This window comes from Mixophyes fleayi, chromosome 1, assembly GCF_038048845.1.
Source record: "Mixophyes fleayi isolate aMixFle1 chromosome 1, aMixFle1.hap1, whole genome shotgun sequence".
NCBI lineage: Eukaryota > Metazoa > Chordata > Amphibia > Anura > Limnodynastidae > Mixophyes > Mixophyes fleayi.
Window position 1 is genome coordinate 124,188,076 of NC_134402.1, and position 23,352 is coordinate 124,211,427.

At 40.5% G+C, this 23,352-nt stretch overlaps 2 protein-coding genes across 5 annotated transcripts in view; one reads left to right on the forward strand and one right to left on the reverse strand.

Annotated features, from left to right (window-relative positions):
• Positions 1-20,021, forward strand: part of LOC142141560 (uncharacterized) — an 88,275-nt gene extending 68,254 nt beyond the window's left edge. For 2 of the 4 annotated variants that reach the window (XM_075200192.1, XM_075200174.1), the window contains exons 2-5: positions 16,155-16,310; positions 17,450-17,578; positions 17,659-17,796; positions 19,425-20,021. In XM_075200192.1, the coding sequence (XP_075056293.1) occupies positions 17,456-17,578; positions 17,659-17,796; positions 19,425-19,514 (351 nt within the window). In that variant the 5' untranslated portion in view covers positions 16,155-16,310; positions 17,450-17,455 and the 3' untranslated portion in view covers positions 19,515-20,021. Of the gene's footprint in view, positions 1-13,369; positions 13,674-14,402; positions 14,425-16,154; positions 16,311-17,449; positions 17,579-17,658; positions 17,797-19,424 lie in introns of those variants that run through there. The other 2 variants (XM_075200183.1, XM_075200166.1) reach the window with 2 other exon arrangements.
• BBS12 (Bardet-Biedl syndrome 12) lies at positions 1,024-13,321 on the reverse strand. The gene is made up of 2 exons (XM_075200121.1): positions 13,178-13,321; positions 1,024-3,124 (listed from the first exon to the last, which is right to left on the reverse strand). Exons 1-2 carry the CDS (start codon positions 13,232-13,234, stop codon positions 1,136-1,138), a joined length of 2,046 nt encoding a protein of 681 aa, XP_075056222.1. The 5' UTR covers positions 13,235-13,321; the 3' UTR covers positions 1,024-1,135.
• Positions 20,022-23,352: the final 3,331 nt, after the last annotated feature.

Consider the following 23,352-nt stretch of genomic DNA (forward strand, 5'->3'; position numbering starts at 1 on the left):
AAGATTCTTTCTCTGCTACTGATTATTGATATACAATGGTAAACGCTATTGTTTAGACCTGTAAGTATACTGTATCTGTTTAATGTGTGTTTGACTAGGATCTGGGCAACTTAATATATTGAGTCATTGTCTGCTGCTTGCCTGGGATGTCCTTAGTTTTGAAGTGATCGGGTATAGAATTACCTTCACACTAGCTGCAGATGACAGCTGTCAGAAGACAATTAATGTGAGGATTCACAAAACTAGCTTCAGATGACAGCCATCAGAAAACTGTTCAAAATTGTAGCAACAAACACCTTCTCTCAATTCCTGTAGTCAGCACTCTGCTAAGAACATCTAGCTAGTCACCTCACCTAGAATACTGTAATTTTCTTTACCCTGCAATCAGTGAAAAGGTCAAGTCAATCAGAACAGTAATCTTGCCTGTTTGTAGCCTTTATAAAGTCCCTCAGTTCTACCAAACCTTTGCAGGAGCAAAATTTGGTTTTGGATATCTCTGCTAGTGCTTGGAAGGCTTGTTTTGTTTGACTGTACATCACAATTCTTCCTTCTCCAATCATTCAACCTCGGTTTCATCCTCCACTATTCTCTGTTTTACAATCCTTTGACTATCACTGTTCTACAATCCTTTCACTTCAGCTTGTACCTGTGCCAAACGTTTTGTGTGTCTGATAGCTACCCCAGATAATTGGTTCTTTCCTGGGAGCTGCCAGCACCATGACAAACCTGTATCCAATCAGATCATCTAAATTCTCACATCAGTAGGAGATGAATGGGTTGATCATGTGGGAGACAGTGACTATGATAGTGATGATAGGTATTCATGATGTGAGGAGGGGAATGGGGGCAAGCAGGAAGACACAAACTTACAGTTAGATAATAGAAGGAGCAGGTTACCCATCAGCAGAGTAGTGATATGAGGTTCTTGATGCAGAATGATTGTAGTGTAAAACACATCTTTATATGAACAAAGTCTCTACATCCAACGTGTTAATAAATATTTCACACATCTACTGACCGATAGAAAATAACTTTATTTAAGCCAAAAAATAAAAATGTATATTGTACTATATTGTGATGTTCATATCACCATGATGTACTTACAAAACATGAAACTTAATTCTAACAAGAAAAACTACAGGAACAGATATTCTGCATTTACAGATTCTCTCTTTATGATCTGCTTTTGTGGAGTAGATCCTGTAATAATCTCTGCATCTGATTGAAGCACTGTGAGAACTAGATGCAGGGCACTGCGCCACGCCTCCACCTTTGGAACAGCATTATCATACACCATTACTTCTCTACATTCTGTGGCAACGCCTAAATTATCAACCAATCCACTATTTTTTGAGTACTCATTTAAAATGTATGAAGAGGGAGAAAAAGAATCATCAATGTTCTGCAGTTCATTGTCTATGAAAGTCATAGCTTCTAACTCAGAAGAATATTTACCCATGTTACAGAGAAGAACATAAATATATTTATACCAGCCTTTGGCAAGGCACTTGAAAACAGAAGTCTTGTAATGTACGGCATCAGTAGACACCCATGATGACTTACAGGAAAACTGTCCTCTGCTGTCTGAATTAAAGGGTACATTTCTTTCAAGTTTTCTAAGATGACTGAGACACAAAAGTTCAACCGCACCTCCACCAGGAAACACTTTTTGATCATGAAGAGCATGATGTAATCTATATGAGCAGGCCCAAAATTGATCTTCAAGTACTTGCATTTTGGGTATCAATCTGCAGCTTAGCACAACTGTGACCAGATTCATCCTGCAAGCTTTGAGGTTAATAGCAATTCTTTGGCTGGATTCTAGCACTGAGCTCCACTTTGTGCATATGTTGACATAGACTCCGCGGCCTACGCTGTGCTGATTTATCTGTGTAAGGTAGGTCACTGCATCTGCTCCTGCACACTCACTAAATGCCTGAAGAACATTTTGCTTTACATGAGGAATAGTAAGAATATTTCTCTGAACGCAATGCATCATAAGTAGTGGACAGACATCTCCCCTGACTAAAATTAAGTCAGCATTAGCTTGAATAATTTTCCTACATGCAGAACTTATCCATGAATCTTCAGAGGTCCTTTGTTCACTGTTAAACTCAGATATGTATTTTAGATTGTTTGCCTTATTAGAGCCCAAATGGCGATACTTCTCAGTCAGATCCCCATCCAAAAGAAGGACTTGCAAAGGTTTGCCCTCTAATTGTTTGGCGATGGCAGCATTCTCTAAGCTGACTAAAGTTGTATATCCAAAGGATGCATTTGAGTGCACTTCTGATTTACCCCTTAAAAAACAAACATCAAGTCGGGAAGCCTGAAAGAGGTCTTTGGTCACGAATGTATCTGGCGCATTATCAAAGAGATGACTTACAGCTTTTTCCACAAGATTCATGGCTTCTGAACTCCCATGACTCAAAGACTTAGTCAGAGCTCCTAAAGAGTGATTACTGGTTGGCATTGTTGAGGTATTCTGACAGTAACTTCTGCTCTGGATGGAGAAGTATCTGCTATGAGAGAGTCTACTTGTGTGATCTGTCCCACTGTTTAAGTCTTCAACGTTAGCTTCAGTAAGTTGTCTGTGCTTGTTGCTTTTAGAGAGAGGATGCGAACATTTAAAAGCACACCTGTCATCGCTATCAGAAGTGCTTACATGCCTGACAGTGGTCTTGTTAATGGAACTCTGATTGGTTATATTATTGAGGTGTATGTGTAAAGAGTCAAGATTTTCAATACAAGAGTTTAGTCCTTCTAACATTACTGAAACGATCATTGAAAAGGGGAGTCCTTGGTGAAGACATTCGAGTACAGCATTGCTCCATGCTCCAATAAGGAAGAACAGGGTTGTTGTGCCAGTTCTATATGCTTTATGATGAGCTTGAATTGTTTCATTAAGAAGTTGTCCAACTGGGCTGGTCAGATCTAGACTATCCAGAAGTCGAAATGAAGTAGAAGTCAAAGTACTTTCATGGGTATCTTGATCGTAAATAAACTTGTTGCACTTTAGAGGTCCAAGAAAGGTCTTTACAGGAGATGACAAGTTACATAATTCAGTTAATCCCACATGGACTTGAATTTTTCTAGCAGTCACTGTGTTGTTTGCAAAAAATACCTATGTTTAAACAGAATACATTTTTAAAGGTCACATATCTTGTTGAGACTGTTATATAACAATAACTATTATGTCTAACAACATGAAAATTAATGTTTGAAAGGAAAATGTTTTATTTGAAATTCTAAATTTGAAGTTTAATCATAAACACAGTAGTTGCATATCTGATAAAGAGACCTAAGATATTCTGAATACACGCTATCTATACAAGTACCTTCTACATTATTTCTTTATTAAGTGTACAAAATAGTTAACAATGGATTGAAACATCATAGACAAATTGAACAGAACATTAGAAAATCTGAAGTATATAATTACGTAACAAAGTAATGAAGTAATAACCAAGAAAAATAGAAAGTAAGAGAAATAAAGGGAAAGAAAAAGAGAAGAAACAAGACAGCTACAATCGGACGAAGTCCGAGGAGAAGAAAAAGAGAGAGAGGAGAGGAGGATCAGGTAGGGAGAGGAGCAACCTCATTTTGTTAGTGATCATGAATGTGGTAAACATGAAACATTAAAGGTTGTGGAAATGGGATTTTAACTTGTCAAGGATGTTAGTTTCCCTTCATCTAGGAATGTAAGCCAGAGACACCAAGTGGCATAATATTCTGCAAATTTATCTGCTGAAAACAATGTTAATTCATCCATTGATCTAGAAAATTCTATTTTGTAGAACCACTCCTTGATGGACGGGGGGTGGAGGACTTCCAATGGGTCGGTATAACTGCCTTGGCGGCTGATATGAGATATTTCAAAATTGATTTTTTTAAAGATGGAAATCGGAGTTAGTTTTATTTAGCAACCAAAAGGCAGGAAAATCAGGGACCTCATCCTTCAAAATATCTGTAGAGATTGCAATGACCTGAGTCCAGAAAGGCTGAAGCACTGTACATTTCCATCAAATATGGAGAAGTGTGTCTGGGGCCTCCTGGCATCTCCAACAAACATTCAAAACTCCTTGGTAGATTCTAGATAATTGGGCCGGACATCTATACCATCTTGACAAGACTTTGTAATGAGTTTCTATGACTGATACACTAGTAGAGCATGCATGGGTAGATTCAAAAATGTTTGGCCAACCTGCAGCTTGAATCTGGGTACCCCGATCTTGTTCCCAATCTCTGGTAAATCTGGGTAAGGAGTTAAAACAAATTTTCAATAAGAAAAGTATATAAAATAGAGAGGAGATGAGGAGGGCAGCTGGAGGCCTGACAGATCAATTCAAAGGCTGTAAGATCTCTTGTTATGTCTTTGCGGGAAGGTCCAGTGGTTAGAAAATGTTTAATTTGGAAAAATCTCCAGATCTCAGAGATTGGTAGTTCCCATTTAGCTTGAATTACTGTAAAGAGAGACATACCCGTGGAGTTAATCAGCTGGCCGACCCGCGTGATCCCAACACGAGCCCAAGTTTTGAATGGGCCGACTTGCTCACCCGGCGGAAACAATGGATTGTAAAAAATTGGAAGCAAAGGAGAGATAAGCGAGGATATGTGAGTGAGTGAACGGAGTCTAGCACACCTTGAAATAGTAGGGCCAATAATGGAAGGTAATTTGCTAAGCCACGGGGTAAACCAGGGCAGGGAGGGCAGATTTACACTCTCAATGTCAATCCACTGTTTCTCACTGTTAAAGATTGTCCACTCCACAATCCTTCTTAACATGACTGCATTGTGGTATGTAGGAAAAAAAGTGGGAGCTGTAAACCTCCTAGGTGTCTGCGGCGATACAGTACATCATGTTTGAAGCAGCGTCTTTTCCCTCCCCATACGAAGTCTCTCAACAGATTATGTAAGTCAACGAACCATTTATCAGGAATATGGATTGGAAGAGTCTGTAGAAGATAGAGGACGTGAGGAAGAATATTCATCTTAATTACATTGATCCGACCTATCCAGGAGAAGGTATGTTGGATACCCTCGGCTACATGGAAAGGTAGTGAGATATTAAGGATTACCAATTTCGAGTAATTAATCTTGGAGGTAGATAGAGAACCAAAACGTTGGAATTCCTTGACCAAGTTAGGGATTGAAATAATTGGGTTAGTAACCATGGCTAGGAGCTAATTTATATTCTATCTCACTTATCCGTAATCCTGATATGTCAGGATTTGTTCTAATAGACTGGGCTAAAGCTTCCATTCAGAGCACAAAAATTAGTGGGGAGAGTGGGCAGCCCCATCTGCTACCGTTTCCAATCAACACCGGCTCCGAGAGCATCCCATTTATTTTAATATGTGCTGTGGGGGAGTGGTAAACAGCCAAAATCCTGTGGAGCGCTAATGGGCCTAGACCAATATGAGAGAGCATATACCGTATGAAAGACCAATCAATACGATCAAATTCTTTTTTAGCGTCTGTGGATAAAAACAAAGCTGGGGCATCTGAGGACAATGCTTATTGAATCAAATTAATGACTTTAGTTGTGTTATCTCTAGCCTAACGGCCAGAAACAAAACCAACTTAATCAGAGTGAATTAAGACTGGGAGTAGAGATTTTAGGTCATTGGCGATAAGTTTTGCGTAAAGTTTAATATCTACATTAAGTAAAGAAATCGGACGGTAACTTGGGCATTGAGATGGGTCTATACAAGTACCTTCTATATCAGTTCCCAAATTTCTCCTGCAAATATTTTTAGGTTGGGTTTAAATCAAGAAAAGGCTAGAAATGGCTAATGTGTAAAAGTGAATATTAACTCTTTGAGTGTCAATGCTGGCAAATCTATCTGAGCAGCTGTCCCACTCCCAGGAGGCCAGCAACTTGGATTCTTCAGCTCTGTGCCTCCTCAACAGTAGTCTGCACGTGGATCTGACTATGCAGACCTCTCCCCCAGCTACCATACCTTCTTCAGATTGCATTTTTTTAAATGTATTTTTATTTATGACTTTAATGAGCCTCCTCCAGCTTCAGTGTACCAGAGGGGTGGCGGGGGGATCAGCCCCTGATCTTTGCTGTACCCAAAGCCCCTGAGGACTTCTGTGTATATGTCCCTTACTGTATAAGAATCTGATGTCCATGCTTCTCAAGAAAAGAGAGACAAATATAATTGCATTAAAACAAACACATCTACCCTTCCTCTGACCAGACACTATGATTACTGTCCCCTACTCATATACAGTAGATGTGGACTAGGATTTTATTCCCTTTTTATATTTGTTTTTTTATACTTATTTTATTGGTCTGGGTGCCCCATAAATGTCAGCTCAATTGAAATTTATGGATTACATCCTGCAATGTCTGAAATGCTAAATGTCTATTCCCTGGCCATGATAACCAACTGCTCAATTCTTCCCTTCCTTAGTGTATCTTCCAGGAACATTAATAGGCTAGATGTAAATATATGGCTCTTAACATAGAGCTACAGTGCTCCATCCTTGGCACCAAATATAATATCTGGTGTTTCTTATAATGCAGCTCTGCCACCTCTGGCGTATGGAAGAGAGGAGGGTGCAGAATAGTAATTATTCATTTTGTCCATTCTAGCTCACAATGGCTCCTCCGAACATGCCCCATTCAACAACGGTGAAAAAGGCAAATCTGGAGGTAAGAGAGGAAATCAGCCACTCATTGCTCCGTATGTGCCACAAAGTGGTGAATATAAAGTGTTTTAGCTATCTGACAGACTCACTTTATAGAGGACATTTCTAAACATGTGTTTAGATTTTCATACTATTTCAGACTGCACAAACATCAGGCTGGGCATATCTTCAGTGACTTGGTGTCTTTGCTATAGCGCCAGATAAAAGAATCTCTTGGAAAGAAACAAATTGCATAATTTAGCATGTGTTTTAAATGTATCTTGTTTTAATACAATTTGATATAATTTGCCATGACATCCGTGTAGCTCTGCACTAACAGTAATCACTATGGCAACTCTCCTGGGGTGAAAGCTAGCTTGGCCCCAGTACAGTTTATAGTTATAACCTTTTTCTGCATAACTGACATAATTTGTAACTAGAGATAGAAGTGGGGGTGTCTATGGTGGTACGCCATACTGCCACTTCTCCTACTGCCTTCATTGTAATACTATCAAATTCCATTCACCTACATTCCCATTATATTTTACATAAAGCCACTTTTAAATTTTCACTTGGACCACTATCTGTAATAAACACATTTGATATAGAGGTATGGAAGACCACTGTATCCAGGAAGTATCAGAATACCAGAAAGAAACAAAAAGTAAATTATTGTTGCTGATCGATAGTAACGTCAGTGGGCTCCACCCCCTAGTCACTGTGAGCAGTGATATTACACAAGGCAATAAGGAAGGGAATGTTATATACACAGATATACGCACGAGCGCCTCCTTTTATAGTGAAAATTATGTCTGCGTATTTCTGGCCAATTTTACATTTTGTCCCATGTATGAACTATTTCTAAGAATATCCTAATGTAGAACCAAAACATTGGTCACTGACCAGGAATAACCTAAATAGTCCTTCCTGTGTTGTGCCATTCTTTGCGATATGTTTACATGGTGAAACTAAACAATCAAACATCAATCATTTTAAAGTGACATTACTGTGTTTACAAGAAATCCTAGCTGAACAGTAGACTGTAAAATGCCTCCTTACTTTATGTGCAAGACAAAACGGTCCACAGATCTGCCACATACCCGCACATACACGTGTTTAATGCTAGTAAAAAAAACACATTACAAATGCAAATGTGTTTAACATGCATTTGATACTAACATTTTTACCGTTGTTTAGAGGATCACTCTAAACTTCTCCAATGTTTTTATCCTAAATGCAATTAATAGAACACAATGGGTTCCGAAAACTGCAATGCAAACAAAACACTAGCACAAATCTAGCAAACTCTAGCAACACCATCAGGGAGTATGGTAACACTAGAAACATTAGGTAAACGTTTGGCTGCCAAGAGCAGCCAGTGTGACTGATTCAAGCTCTGATTGGCCGTATTCAATGGTAGCCCCTGATTGGCTCTGGGCTGCTTGTGGGCATTTAGTTATCAGTCTGCAGCAGCTAGTAATTTCAGAGGAAGAGCTAAAGATACACCAGTTGTAAGTACTATAAGCTGGAACTGGACAGCGGGGCAGAGGAGTGTGACAGTGGGGCAGACAGCGGGGCAGAGGAGTGTGACAGCGGGGCAGACCGAGGGCAGATAGCGGGGCAGAGGGGCAGAGGAGTGTGGCAGTGGGGCAGACAGCGGGCAGACAGTGGGGCAGAGGAGTGTGACAGCAGGGCAGAGGAGTGAGACAGCGGGGCAGACAGCAGGGCAGACAGCGGGGCAGACAGAGGGGCAGAGGAGTGTGACAGCGGGGCAGACAGAGGGGCAGAGGAGTGTGACAGCGGGGCAGACAGAGGTGCAGAGGAGTGTGACAGCGGGGCAGAAGAGTGTGGCAGAGGAGTGAGACAGAGGGGCAGAGGAGTGTGACAGCGCGGCAGAGGAGGGGGGCATCGTGAGAGGGGTAGTGGAGGGGGGACATCGTGACGGGCAATGGAGGGGGACACAGCGTGACAGGGGCAGAGGAGGAGGACATTGTGAGAGTGGCAGTGGAGGGGGACACAGCGTGACATGGGCAGAGGAGGACAGCGTGAGAGGGGCAGTGGAGGGGGACACAGCGTGAGAGGGGCAGTGGAGGGGGACACAGCGTGAGAGGGGCAGTGGAGAGGGACACAGCGTGAGAGGGGCAGTGGAAGGGGACACAGCGTGACATAGGGCAGAGGAGGGGACAGCGTGACAGTGAAGAGGGGGGGGGACATCGTGAGAGAGGGCAGAGGATGGGGGACATCGTGAGAGAGGGCAGAGGAGAGGGGACATCGTGAGAGAGGGCAGAGGAGGGGGGACAGCGTGACAGAGGAGGGGGGACAGCGTGACAGAGGGCAGAGGGGGCAGTGTGAGAGAGGGCAGTGTGTCTGGATGCAGAGGGGGCAGTGTGTCTGGATGCAGAGGGGACAGTGTGTCTGGATGCAGAGGGGACAGTGTGTCTGGATGCAGAGGGGGCAGAGTGCCTGAGGGCAGAGTGTCTGGATGCCGAGGGGGCATGTTTGCATACAACTAAATAAGTATTTCTGTCCTGACCTAAATACTTATTCAATTTTTTTGACCCAACTACTTCTAAAACAGGACTGCTCAATAATTATTTTGGAGGGGTGCCTTGAAAAAATTTGGAGACTCTAAGGGTGCCGCGAACGGCAAAAGTTTGGAAACCCCTGGGTTAAGCTGAGTACACATCTATGCAATTATCATGCAGATCACTAGATACTGCAAGAGTGTGTACGCTCCCAGGATCATGTTTTATTGTACCAAAACACATTGCATTTGTTGATTTGGTTTTCTAAACTTCCTAACAATCATGATCAACGATTGAACGCTGTCGGGCAAATTGGAAGTGTGTATGCACTCACGACCAGCAGTGTAGGCAGACATCTGTAGAGTGTACAGTCACAGATCTGAAGGTAAATTGTGTAGGTATGTATGCATGAATCAGCATGCTCATCAGGACTTGGTGCAATTGTTACAGAATTTGCATCTGAAGTAAGATTGCATAGGTGTGTACCCAGCTTTAGGCTGCAGCTTATGTTAGATATAGGGTTAAAGCTTGGGGGGGGGAGGGGGGTTCAGATTTGAAGTTTGGGCTAATGTTAGAGTTATGTAATAGCTAGGCTTTAAATTACTGTAAAAAAAACAGGGGAATCAGGCGCTCTTACTGTATATATGCTGCACCTCATCAAATAACATATGAAAAAACTGCACTAAGAGGGTGCAATGACAAGTATAATAAAAGGTGTATTACTGCTGATGTGCTTGAAAGGTGGACTTGTGATAATGTAGTAGGTGAAAACAATAAGGAGGCAGATAGAAGTAAAAGAACGTGTGAACCCAAACTCACATCATGGGCATAATGATTATAGCTCTTTCATGCAGAAGTAGCGTAGATACTTCGAATTAAAAGATCCTTACTACTATGGTAGTAACCACATTTTTATTTGCTTGATTATATTATATTATTCCTATCTGCCTCCTTGTTTTCACCTACTACATTATCACGAGTCCACCTTTCAAGTACATTAGCAGTAATACACCTTTTATTATATTTGCCATTACGCTCTCTTAGTGCAGTTCTTTAGATTACTATGCCAAAAGAGACGCTCACATTTTTTAAAAAAACTGGACTCACCTTGATCAATAAACTTAAAATTGGAGGCTCTCATCTTTACAACAAGTGGTCTCTTCCTCTGACACCAGGGGCTAAGATAGAAGCATTGCTTATCCAGACTACGGGCCTGATTCATTAAGGATCTTAAATGAAGAGGATCCTTATTTCAGTCTCCTGGACAAAACCATGTTACAATGCAAGGGGTGCAAATGAGTGTTATGTTTTGCACATAAGTTAAATACTGACTGTTTTTTCATGTAATACACACATATGAACTTTAAATTTAAGTTCATATGTGTGTATTACATGAAAAAACAGTCAGTATTTAACTTATGTGCAAAACAGAACACTCATTTGCACCCCTTGCATTGTAACATGGTTTTGTCCAGGAGACTGAAATAAGGATCCTCTTCATTTAGGATCCTTAATGAATCAGGCCCTACATTACTAGGCTGTCTAACAGTGGGACTCCCTTTTGGTGGGGAGGGGGGCACTTTATTAAAACAGACTTGCATGGGACTATATTTGTTGAATATACACCAAGAAATCAAGGTGGCAGAGGCTTCCCAGGTAATTTGCTCCACCCACCAGCTTGTCTTGGCTGGACACAGAGACTACCTCAGACTTAGCTCTACTTCTATCATATGAGGACTCTCCAAAGTCCAACCTTGAGAAATTTTTCCTACCCTACACTTTGCAGCCAGAGGCACATGTGTAGAAGCTGCAGAAACCCACAATTGACATACCTACCGATACTCCTATTGTAGGACAATTCTGAATTTCCCCTGAGCCTTTGATGTTGCCTATGACCTCTCTGACTGGCTGTCCTTTGGTGCCCAACAGAACAATCACCTCAAACTCTCACACAACTATATTCAATTTAGACACTTCTTGGGGTCCTAGACAACCTCCTTAGAAACCTACCCGAGATTGAAAAACCCTATATCTATCTCTTTCCACCTGATGATGTATGATCTCATCCCTTTAAGGAATACTGCTGGATTCGGTCCTGGGTTCTCAAAGCAAGCACAAGAGGAAGTGGCAGAGGGATCTGCCCCCCAATGAAGCCTACTGGGAAACAATCAGGGAAAGGATAGTGGCCAGTTCAATCTCAACTTTGATTAAAGAAAATGCCTACAAAGTGTACTACTAATTGGTACTCTACCCCAGTCCATACTGTTGGTCAGAACGTGGCCATATTTGGTGGACCTGCCCAAAAATACATACCAGCCTATTGGGACAAGGTCTGCACATTCTGAGCTGGTGAACTATTCTTAAAGACCCTTGAACCCTCAGACTGCCACCAACTGGAATAACACAGATAAGCACTCGGCTAATCCTGTATTCTGGCTGCAGCCAAAGGCCTTGTAGTGAAGTAAGAAACAGTGAGACTTCCCCCACATTTCCACTCTAAAGTTCTATCTATGGCTCATGGCACACATGGAAAAAAATCATGTAAATTTACACCACAAAGAAAATACCTTTACTCAGGTTTGGGCTCCATGGTTATTCAAACAAAATCAACCTACCCGACTCCACGTACCTATGTAAGCCAATCCCTTATCTACTAAGGGGTAGATTTACTAAACTACAGGATTGAAAAAGTGGAGATGGTGCCTATAGCAACCAATCAGAATCTAGTTATTTATGTAATACATTCTACAAAATGACAGCTAGAATCTGATTGGTTGCTATAGGCAACATCTCCAGTTTTTCAAACCTGCAGTTTAGTAAATATACCCCTAAGTCCTTCCCATGAGAAAACCACCACCACTATGTCATCCAGGACTCATACATAACTGGGCATTATCCTCGCCCTCCTTGCCTCCTCTCGCCCACCCCGACTTAGTCTCAAATTTTCCTCCCCATGTTGTCTTGTTGTTCTTTTAAGACAATTGTAAAACCTCAGATTATATATGATCATTCTGTACTAGCTTCTTGTAATTGAATATTGTATCAAATTTCTGTTAAATAAAAAAAAAATGTATTCCCTGTGTTTGTGCTCCCCAGCCCAGCTCTTTGTCAGGTGTAGGCTTATATTTCAGGGCTTTGTAAATAGCAGGAGTTTTTCATTGTGTGTGGAGTTGGGGTCAGGGCTAGTTTGCATGCTACAGTATCCTTGACTGCTGTAGTTCTGCCATTGATGCTCTGTTATTTGTCTGTTCAGGTACCCAGTTGTAGAATGCCTTTTGGAGTGCACAGGAAGCCAGGTTCCCAAGACAGCACAAATTACTTTAATAAAGTAATACCAACTATAACACCTTGCAGAGACCACCTGTTTGCAGGCAATCTTTCTCACAGTCTACAACATCTGCTGTAAGGAAGTAAAAAAATATGTTTTTTAGCTTAACTTCCTTATAAAGCACTATTATTTTGAACTGATGTAAAAAAAAAAAATCCTAGATCACAACATATCAAGACGTTATTTAGACTGGGTTCCTCTTAACAGCGAAAATTAGCTTAATGACATTAATAATAACATTAATAGTGTTGTGACAAATACATTGTATAGGGATAATCCTGTAACGTTCTATGTGTTGTGATTTAGTCATACTTGCCAACTCTCCCGGAATGTCCGGGAGACTCCCGCATTTTGCGAGAGTCTCCCGGACTCCCGGGCGAGTGTGGCAATCTCCCGAATTCTGCCCACTTCACTAGGAAGTGCCCACTTCCTAGTGAAGTGGGCAGAATTAGATCCCAAACGCCGCGATTCCCGATGAATCGCGGCGTTTAGCCCCGCCCCCCGCTGTCAAATGACGCAATTTGCGTCATGACGTCACAGGGGGCGGGGCCGAAATGACGCGATTTTGGCCGCCCCGCCCCCTCACGCCCCCCTCCACTGGCTGGCTCCCGGAAGAGAGCTGAAGAAAGTAGGTAAGTATGGATTTAGTGCTTTCCATACTGAATCCTGTCACTGAGGTACTGACCTGTCTATCAGATCGCAACCCACTCGCTAACCCTTGCTGGGGACCATCTTCCTCCATAGCTCCTAAATTGTCTCCACCCCTGTGGACAGCTGGGGGCGGAGTTTGCCCGTTACTGTTGTTATGTGCTAGGTTGCGAGGATAGGGGCGGAGTCTTCGTGTCACTGGGCTTATGCTGCAATGAGAGGCGGGGCATTGCCATGGAGACGTCCTAATTAGCGTCTGTTCTACCAACGTTCTATTGGAATGGCGGGTAGAGCTGGCGCCCATTGTTGTGGGATCCAGAGGCTTCCATAACCGTAGGCGGGCTGCTCATAGACACAAACGCTGGGCGGGAGCTCCACTTAGAGGCGGCTCCCAGGGGTGACCGTGTGTTGGTGGTTTGGAGATCCGTAACCCAGTAACAGACGGTCCCTGCACTCACTGCAAGGAGGATTGAGATCTGGGAGACCAGTTTATCTAGCTTTATACAGTCAAGGTAGCAGCTTTCCAGGAAATGGTATGTTTTAATGCGGGCTACAATTGTACAATCTGCATATCCTGATGGGTATACGTTGTGTGTAGGATGGAGTCTGTGTGACTCCTTAATAGCTACATTGAGCAAATTAGCTACTGTATCGTTTCAAACACTTATATGTGCAAGCTACAGGTTTTCCATTCCTTTAAATCAGATATATAAATATATTACTTATGTTCATGATAAGTTAGCTATTTTGAATATCTTTGTACATCCTCTTTGTATAGTATAAAAATAATAAAATATAAGCTACAATAAAAGTCTCTAACTGGTAAATGACAGTTAGTACATACATTATTAAAAGAAAAATGCTGAGACAATTAGAATAAATTCTGTGTCTAGGAAAAGCTCTTGCATTCAAATTCAAAGTTACTAAATACCACTTGCTTAAAACACAATAGATACATTAGAAGTCCCCAAATCTCCATCTTTTTCATATAGTATTACTGTTCAACCTATATGTCTGCTGAATGTTCCACATATTGATGGCTAAATGTAGACACCAGCACAGTGAGTGATGTTAGCTCATTATGTTTCCATGATTTAATAAACCACTAGGGAAGAGATACAAGCACAGTGCTTACCACCTGCATCAAGCAGTATATGACAGTAAGACAGTATGGGATCCTCATCATCAGCACTTAGCACTTCCCATCCAGTGCAACCTCCACGTTTGTTTGTACCACCTATACGGCCAATGTATCCTGGTCTCAGAATGAGTACGGACATGACGGTAATAGTGTTGTTTGGATTTATAAAGATCTAAGAAGCATGTCTCCTCTTCAGTCAGTAGTTTACGCATGTACATCTTTTTGGTCACTTTAAAAAACTAGTATAAAGCTTTTGCTTGTTTTTTCTTTTATTGAATCCTCTTTTAAAGTTGTTTTCTAAGAATGCACCATCGATTTATCAGTATATATATTTCCAAATTGGTCAAAATGTCCTCAATATAGAAAAAAGATACTTCAATATATCTTTTAATATAGCATAGTCGAATAATTTGTGAAAAAGCTCTGTTTTGGAAACTATGACCAGTTAATGTTTTGTTTTTGTTTTTTACATTTTTGTGAGTTTATGATTTAAAGAACATGTTTGTGGCAGTATTTGAATTTATTTTGCTCATTATAAGGTGCATTTGGCTGATCTGAACCCTTTTTTTTTTTTTTTTTTTATGGGAATGAAAACCAGCAGACAGCCACAGACTGTGCTGTTGGAAGACCTTGCTTGTATTTTTAAATCTGAGTAGTAATGAGGCATCCTGTCACGTGAATGCAAGAAGATTGTAGTGTCAAATGAACCTCTATATGACACAAATTGCATATGTTCTACTATTTGTTATCAATCTTCATATCCTGCTCATGCAGATGTCTGATGTTTTGAAGTGGGTGCAGATAGAACAAACTTTAGTCTATTAGATCATTTGAATGTTTGCAGCAGCACAGATTATTTAAGTAGATGTCTGTTGATCTTGTGGGCTGCGTTACTATAAAAAGTAATGCAGCCTGCGCACTATTACCGATATTGCGATAATAGTGCGCATAATTACCGCTAATACAGCAATTTCAACGTCTGTTTGTTAATCTGTGTTAAAATTACCGTATTAACGGTAATGCACTTAGCGCGGCGTTACTCTGGAGGGAATTGAATTGCCCCCTTTGAGTTTTTTTTGTCTATATTGTGAACTTTTATTCAGGGCATGCATTGTGATACAAAGTTAATACACAGTACGACTGTACCAAGTGCATGATGAAGCTGACCAAAAGAAGATGACCTATTGGAATAAAATAAATTGACATGGGCTATCCAAATTTCTGCCAGTGTATCATAAACAAGGAAGGGAAATGAGTACAAATCAGAAAAGGGGAGGCAGCAATGTAATGAAGTTCAGTGGAATAAAGCTAGGTACACACTACACAGTTTTCGTCCAATAATCGTCTCAATCAGCCGCTCGTTCAAAAGTCGGGTCAGTGTGTGTTGTGACACGATGGTCGAAAGTCTGCCCAAGTGGACGATTGTCGCCTCATTTGGTTGGTTGTACCATTAAATATTTTCGTTCCAATCTCGTTTCCATTGTGTAATGTGTATAAGTTTCCGACCGATCCACAACAGTGAGTACGAAATTCCAGTTATTGCTCACGACAACATGGCTGTAAAAAGTCGCTAAAGGGACGCCTGCTCTTCCCTTTATCGTCCTAAACAAGGCTAGTGTGTATGCAGTCCATGGACCGAGCGATCGGACCATCGATCGCATATAAAATCGATCGGCATAAAAAGTTGGTGTAAATTTCTGTAGTGTGTACCCAACTTAAGTAAAGGGCAGAAAGGGGGAAGGGCAGTTTGAGTGTGTTGGGGAGAGGCGAGTCCACTCCAGTGCAGTTTATTCTTTTAAAAAATATCACTTAAAAAGACGTCCAGTAATATTCATATAAATCACATTCACCTTTTATGTTATTTACTTATTAGGCATCTGTATTAAGAAAACCTGGTCTTGGTGCTGTCCAACGCAAGAAAACTGGTGCAAAACCTGAATTAACAGAAGAACAAAAGCAGGAAATCCGTGAAGCATTTGATTTGTTTGACACTGATGGATCTGGTACTATTGACGTCAAGGAACTGAAGGTGGGATTATATTTTGTCCCGTTTTTCATGAAGTTTATCTGCATGATGATGTTATCTTTTTCTGCAGTTCTTGTGTATTCAACAACATGGATGCCATGTGGTTTTCCAAAAGCAGCTGCAGAAAATAGAACTCTGCATTGAAACAAAGTTTTAGCTGTAAATCTTTGTGTATAAGAAGAACACTATGGGCCTGTTTCATTAAGGATCTTAATTTGAGAAACGTCTTATTTCAGTCTCCTGGACAAAACTATGTTACAATGCAAGGGGTACAAATTAGTATTCTATTTTGCACATAAGTTAAATACCGACTGTTTTTTCATGTAGCACACATATGACTAATTGAAGAGAAAACAAACACTTACACACTCCTACCTCCTTCTATTTAGTAGATTAGTTTTCTGTCCCTGGATCACTATAATTTCACCTCCCCTAAACTTTCAGGTCAAGAAACTTGGGGGGGGGGTGGGGGCTTTAAGAAGAAAACGGATTAATAAAAACACTTGCTATTTTATATATTTTAGTAATGTACAATTATAGTGTAAAAATAAAATACAAGGGTTAATTAAAATGAAGTTTATTAATTAATAATAGTATAGTTCAATTAGTAAAGTATATAATTAAACTGAACCTCATGGTTTCACTGATGGACATTGTAGATACTCCTACCTACCGGAATACACCTATCTCCATCCCCTACCCACTTTTATTTTCTTCCTGTTTTATTTATGCTATTTATTGATTTTAATGTGTTCTACTGGGAAGGATCTTGTTCAATCACCTGTCTTAGGCACAGCTCCCACAGCCTATTGAACAGTTAAAGCCATTTATAGGGAGACAGGATCTCAAATTGTAGCTTGTTGGCCTGCTTCTGCATAGGAAGTGACTTGATTACTGTGGGAAGAAGGAATGAATGGGCTATTTTACTATGTACTGCCCATAGTTACATTTTACCTAGTCAATGTGTGCTTTTAGATGGAGATCCCCTTTAATATAGTTACTGTGGATGTCCTCAATGTGTTTATAATCAAGATGGTCTCCACTTGCTCAAATGGTTGGGTTACATGCTAACTATGTTGAACAAATAATATGTTTGATTTATATTGATCTGTTCGGATAATTTAAGTTTTGTTGTCTTACAGGTTGCCATGCGTGCCTTGGGTTTTGAGCCAAAGAAGGAAGAAATGAAAAAGATGATTTCTGACATTGACAAAGATGGTTCTGGCACCATTGACTTTGAAGATTTCTTGTCTTTAATGACTCATAAAATGGTAAGTACTTATTTGTGCTCCCTCTCAAATACCATAAAAACTCTTATTATTTATTTTATTTTTACTATTTTCTTTATCAGAGTGAGAAGGACTCTAAAGAAGAAATCATGAAGGCTTTCCGTTTATTTGATGATGATGGCACAGGCAAAATTTCTTTTAAAAACCTGAAGAGGGTTGCCAAGGAATTGGGAGAGAACCTTACAGATGAAGAACTACAGGTAATTTATCACAACACATTGCATATTGAAATTATAAGCACTGCAAACACTTCAAGCAGTGGCTGTAACCCAGTAATAGACAACATGATTTTTTTTGCAAGTGCCTCAAAAGTGGCCCTTGGTTCCATGTTACATTTTTGAGGAAGCTTCAGGCTATACTATGACAGCAAGCCATGTACAACGATGGCTACTTAGTGAAGCTTGTGCGATATCTCTATGCAATCGGTCTAACCTATATAGACTATTTGAATGTACTCCAAACTGCCCTGATTTAGGCAGGACAGTCTTAGGTGGCAGGAAAGTCTTCTCAAATCAGAACTTTTTTCCAGATTCCTGGACAGTTAGGAGATGTGGACTGCTAATGATGACAGTATGCACCTGCTACTGGTACATGTGACATTGAGCAAGTGTTGTTAAGCCAATTAAATTCTTATTTTTATTAATGCCACCCTGCCTAATAATGTTTACCTGTTGATGTAAGAGAAGACTTCACTTCCTGCTCTAATTAGATATGCTGTGTGACCTTCCTGCATTGTGCAGGGGAGGTCACATGATGCGGACGCTGGCTTCTCTAACCACCTGAAAGTTGCTCATCACCAGATTAAATGATATGTCTACTATGAAAGAAGGATCTTACATTAAATATACTAGATCTAAGCATACATATTTTCTTATACAATATGGTACTTGTGAGCTTTAGTTTGGACTGTTCGGGAATGACTGGCCTCAAGTGGAGTAATATTGTTTAGTTTGGTTGTTCTGGGTAATGGACTCTCGTATGAAGCCTTGGGTTTATTTAACTGACCTGCTCCCTCGTCAAACTCCAATTTGTGGTACCTTGTTATCAGCTGTTAGACATCTGTAGCTGATACTACCAGGCAACAAGCAGCTTTGTGCTGTCATAGGGAAGATATATAAGGGGTAATTCAATTCCACACAGTGTGCAGCAGAGTTTCTCCAGCAATGAGTGCACATGGACATCGCAGTGATGTCTGTCAGCTCGTTGTGGAGAATGAAGTTCCCCCACTTCCATAGTGTTTAGTGCTACTATTGGATGCATTCATTGGGTAATGGAAGTTAGACTGTCTGCAAAGATTGTGGCAATACACTGTCACATCATTACTGGCTTCCATTCTTCCACCTCAATTTTGAAAAGATGCAAAGCTAGAAAACTGCTACTGGAATGTGTACATCTAGGTCACAATAATAAAAATAGTATGGATTGATTTTTTTTTTTAAATATTGGCATTATTAGAGTTTTTATTTAACACAGGAATTATCTTGGAGAAACATTTTAAAACATAAGTCAGCAGGAAAATAAATAATGTTTTAAATTGTCTTGGTGAGTAGTGAGGAATAAATTTTTTTCTAGAAGTGCATCTGCGGCAAACCTCTGTAGATTTACAATCTGTTGCAATCCCCTCTGGAGTTGAATTAACTATAGACAGGTCTGTTCAAGGACCTGTCAATTGACGTCAATGCACTGTGTTATTTATGAACTAGGATACATACGTTTGCAGCCTTTGTTCTCAATGTATGTGTTAACTGTTAGAGTTAATGTGTAGATTCATGCTGGCACGCAATATTGGTCTTTCCATGCATGTTATAATTTTATTTATTTTAATTAGGAAATGATTGACGAAGCGGATCGCGACGGAGATGGCGAAATTAATGAGCAAGAATTTCTTAGGATCATGAGGAAGACAAGTCTTTACTGATTTAGTAATTATTGATGAACTTGTTACATGTGGCGGTATACAGTAAAAAAAACAAAACCCAAGCAAGGGAAAATATTCTGTGTTCTTCTTATCACGTCACGTCATGACTTAATTGCTTCAAAACAATTATGTATCGTCCTTCTCTATACAGCGTGTGTGGATACTCTGAAATGTGCCACTTTGCAAGTTATGGCCAATCAACTTGCACTAAGTTCCAAGCTGAGCTTTGATATATTAATATACATCCATTTCCAACATGAAAGCATATATGTGTTTGTATACATGTTGTTATGTTGACTTAATGCATGTTCTTGTTATTTACCATCTGTAGGACATAACTGGTATTTTCATTGTCTTTTCTGTTTGTTGCTTGGTGCCTGTTTAATGAATTGTTATGAATGGCTGTTAGTCATTCTTTTCTTTTTATCTCGGCAAATGTCAAGTGTTTGAAGTGTATTGTAGCAGATTGATATAAATATTTTGTAATAAACATATTTTTTTATAGTGGTGTTGGCTCTGGAGTGCTTGAATTTGAACCTGTCAGCTGGTGTTTGTTCGGGGGTGGGGGGAATTAGTGTTTCACCTACTAAACAGTGTCTTGTGTTTACTTCCCACCCGAAAAAAAATTCTTTTATTTTGTATGATTAGAAATAAAATAATTTATAAAATCAGGACAAAGCGTCCAGAACAGTATATCAAGCATAATAGCAAGAACAGTAAAATCAAAACCATTATTTGTAAGAATAAGAGGGTGTGGAATATGGGGTTGGGAGGGGGGTACAAGGCTAGTTGGGTAAGAAAACCATAGTATTGTCCATCTTATATTAGGAAAATTAGGCAGCTGCCTGATATTACTGGACCTAGGAGAGGGTAAGTCCGTGTGTGTGTGTGTGTGTGTGTTGGATGGATGTGTGTGTGGAGGGCCTGCACACCTTGCAGGAATTGAAGAGTAAATTAAAGGGGCAGAAGAGGCCGGTGGGACATACTTTGGTATATATGTGGCCCATATCCTGTAAATAATAGATTTTTTTCCATGGCTGCAATGTGCCAGATTTGTTTTTTGAGTGAGGAAATGTGTGGGGGAGTGAGTTCTTGCATATCTTGGCTAAAAACTGGAATATTAGCATCTTGGGAAATGTATTAAGGTCCTGTGGGAATAGCCTAGAACAGGGGTTAGGCAACCTGCGGCTCTCCAGGTGTTGTGAAACTACAAATCCCAGCATACCTTGCCACCTATCTGCCGGTTATCTACTGGCAAAACATGTTGGGACTTGTAGTTTCACAACACCTGGAGAGCCGCAGGTTGCCTACCCCTGGCCTAGAAGAAACACCTATGGCTCCCTTGCTACTGGGGCCTCAAGCTATTAAGGAGTGTGTGGATTTTGTCCCTGTAACAGGTTACTATGGGGAATGACCAGATGTGGCCAGAGAGGTACCCTAGTTCACAACACCTGCAGGACCTGTAATTGTGCACACTATCTGTATGTTAGTTGCTTGACTCCTCTGATACAAGCTTCAGACTGCATTGTGCTCTGTCCCAGGAGAGGCAGGAACTGTGACATGGAGGATGCCCACCTAGTGATGGGTACATTTTAAACTAAATCATATAATCCTATTGCTACTACATTGTTTGTGTAAACACACACACACACACACACACCAACCTGAACTTTTCATAGCATGGATTCAACAAGTTTCTGGAAACATTCCTTAGACATTCTGGCCCATGTTTACGTGATAGCATCATGCAGTCCTGCAGATTTGTCTGCTGGACGTTCATGCCGCAAATCTCCTGTTCCACCACATCCGGAAGGCGCTCTATATGAGTGAGATCAGCACACTGAACTTCTTGTGTTCATGGAACCAGCTTGATATGATGTGTGCTTTGTGAGGAGACAATTTATCTTGCTGTAAGTAGCCATTAATAGAACGGTATGCTGGCCGTAAAGGGATATACATGCTCAGCAACAATACTTGGATAGGCTGAATGCTCATTTGGTATTAAAGGACCTAATGTGTGCCAAGAAAACATTCCCCACACCATTATACCACCACCACCAGTTGACACAAGGCATGATGAATGTATTGATGTTTATGCTAAATTCTGACCCTACCATCTGTTTGTTGCAACAGAAATTGAGATACATCAGATCAGGCAAAGTTTTTAAAGTCTTCCTCTTTCGAATGACTCCATTGTAGCATCAATTTCTTGTTCGTAGCTGACAGGAGTGGAACCCAGCCATGTCTTCTACTGTTGTAGCTCATCCAGTTAAAGGATCAAAATGATGTGTTTTCAGAGATGCTCTTCTGCATACCATTATCTGACCTTTCTCATTTACAAGGCATTGTTGCCCAGAGAACTCACTGCACCATTCTCTGCAAATTATAGAGCAGAGTTTCTCAATCCTAGTCCTCACTCCCCAACCCTCCAACAGCTCATGTTTTCAGGATTTCTTTAATCGTGCACAGGTGACTTACTGTACTTGGTTGGATCAGTAATTATCCTACCTGTTCCACAGACAGAAATCCACAAAACATGAGCTGTTAGGACTGCGCGAGGACTGGAGTTCAGAAACACTGTTTTAGAGACTTTTGTGCATGAAAATCCCACTGAGTGTGTGTGTGTAGATATATCTATATATAGATCTACTACATGGCCAAAGGTATGTGGACACCTGAACATCACATCCATGTGTGCTTGTTGAACATCCCATTCCTACACCATGGGCATTAATGTGGAGTTGGTTGCGTTATGTTTTTGTGACCTACCGCTGAGCTTTTGTTGCTCCTAAACGTTTGCACTTCACATTAACAGTACTTTTTATTCTGGGTTCAAATGTGGCCGAAACAAAACGGGTTTCTCAGGAAACACGTCAGCCTATGTTGCTATGGCAAAGCAATGCTATTCCATGTGTCAGATTGGCAAGAAACTAAAGATTTCATACAAAGGTTCCACTACTGTCTTGAAAGAAAATGGCAATTTGGATCTAACCAGGATAGAAAACACAGCGGAAGGCCCAGATGCACAAGAGGATAAGTACAGCAGACTCTGCAATTTGAGATGCCTACAGGGCCTGAGCTGGAGGTTTCCTTATTATTTAGTACATCAAAAATAGAAGTGTCATCTGCAACAGTAAAAAATATGACTCTGGGATGCTGGCCTTCTAGGCAGAGTTGCAAATAAAAAGCCATATTTGAAACTGGCAAAAAAGAAAAGGTTGAAATGGGCAAAAGAACACAGACATTGGAAGACAGAAAAAGAGTATTATGGATGGGTTAGTCTAAATTTGAGGTGTTTGGCTTGAACAGTAGAACGTTTGTGAGAAGTAGAGCAAATTAATGATGCTGTTGGAGTGCTTGATGCCTTCTGTTAAGTATGCTGGATGAGACTATAACTTCAGGTTAATTTAATGTTACTTTGATAAAAAATAAATAAACACTTAACAAAACCAATAAACTATTGTTTAATTTCTTCTACATTCGTAGTAGAGAGAGGTACAAGACAGGGATGCCCGTTATCCCCACTACTATGCGCACTAGCCTTAGAACCTAGACCCGCTGCATTTATCTACGGAGATGTGAGACTAAATTTCCACTCTTGACGGCTGATATGCTACTCATGATCTCTGATCCTGATGGATCTATCCCCACTATCTTCCATACTATTCACAGGTTTAGTTCTTTTGCGAGCTGCAAAATCAATTTTGAGACATTCCCGATGATATGTGTAATGTGGAGCTCGACTACCAGTTCATATTCTCTCCCACTAAAATCAAATATTTAGGAATTTACATTCCTGCTAAATTACATAATCTATATGCCTTTAACTAACCACCTA

Bases quoted from the DNA above. Each gene is read 5' to 3' on its own strand.
- BBS12 (XM_075200121.1), bottom strand. From the start codon at position 13,234: ATGGAGGAAGATGGTCCCCAGCAAGGGTTAGCGAGTGGGTTGCGATCT. The intron at 3,125-13,177 runs GTCAGTACCTCA...GTTTAAACATAG, and splicing joins GGTTGCGATCTGATAGACAG to GTATTTTTTGCAAACAACAC.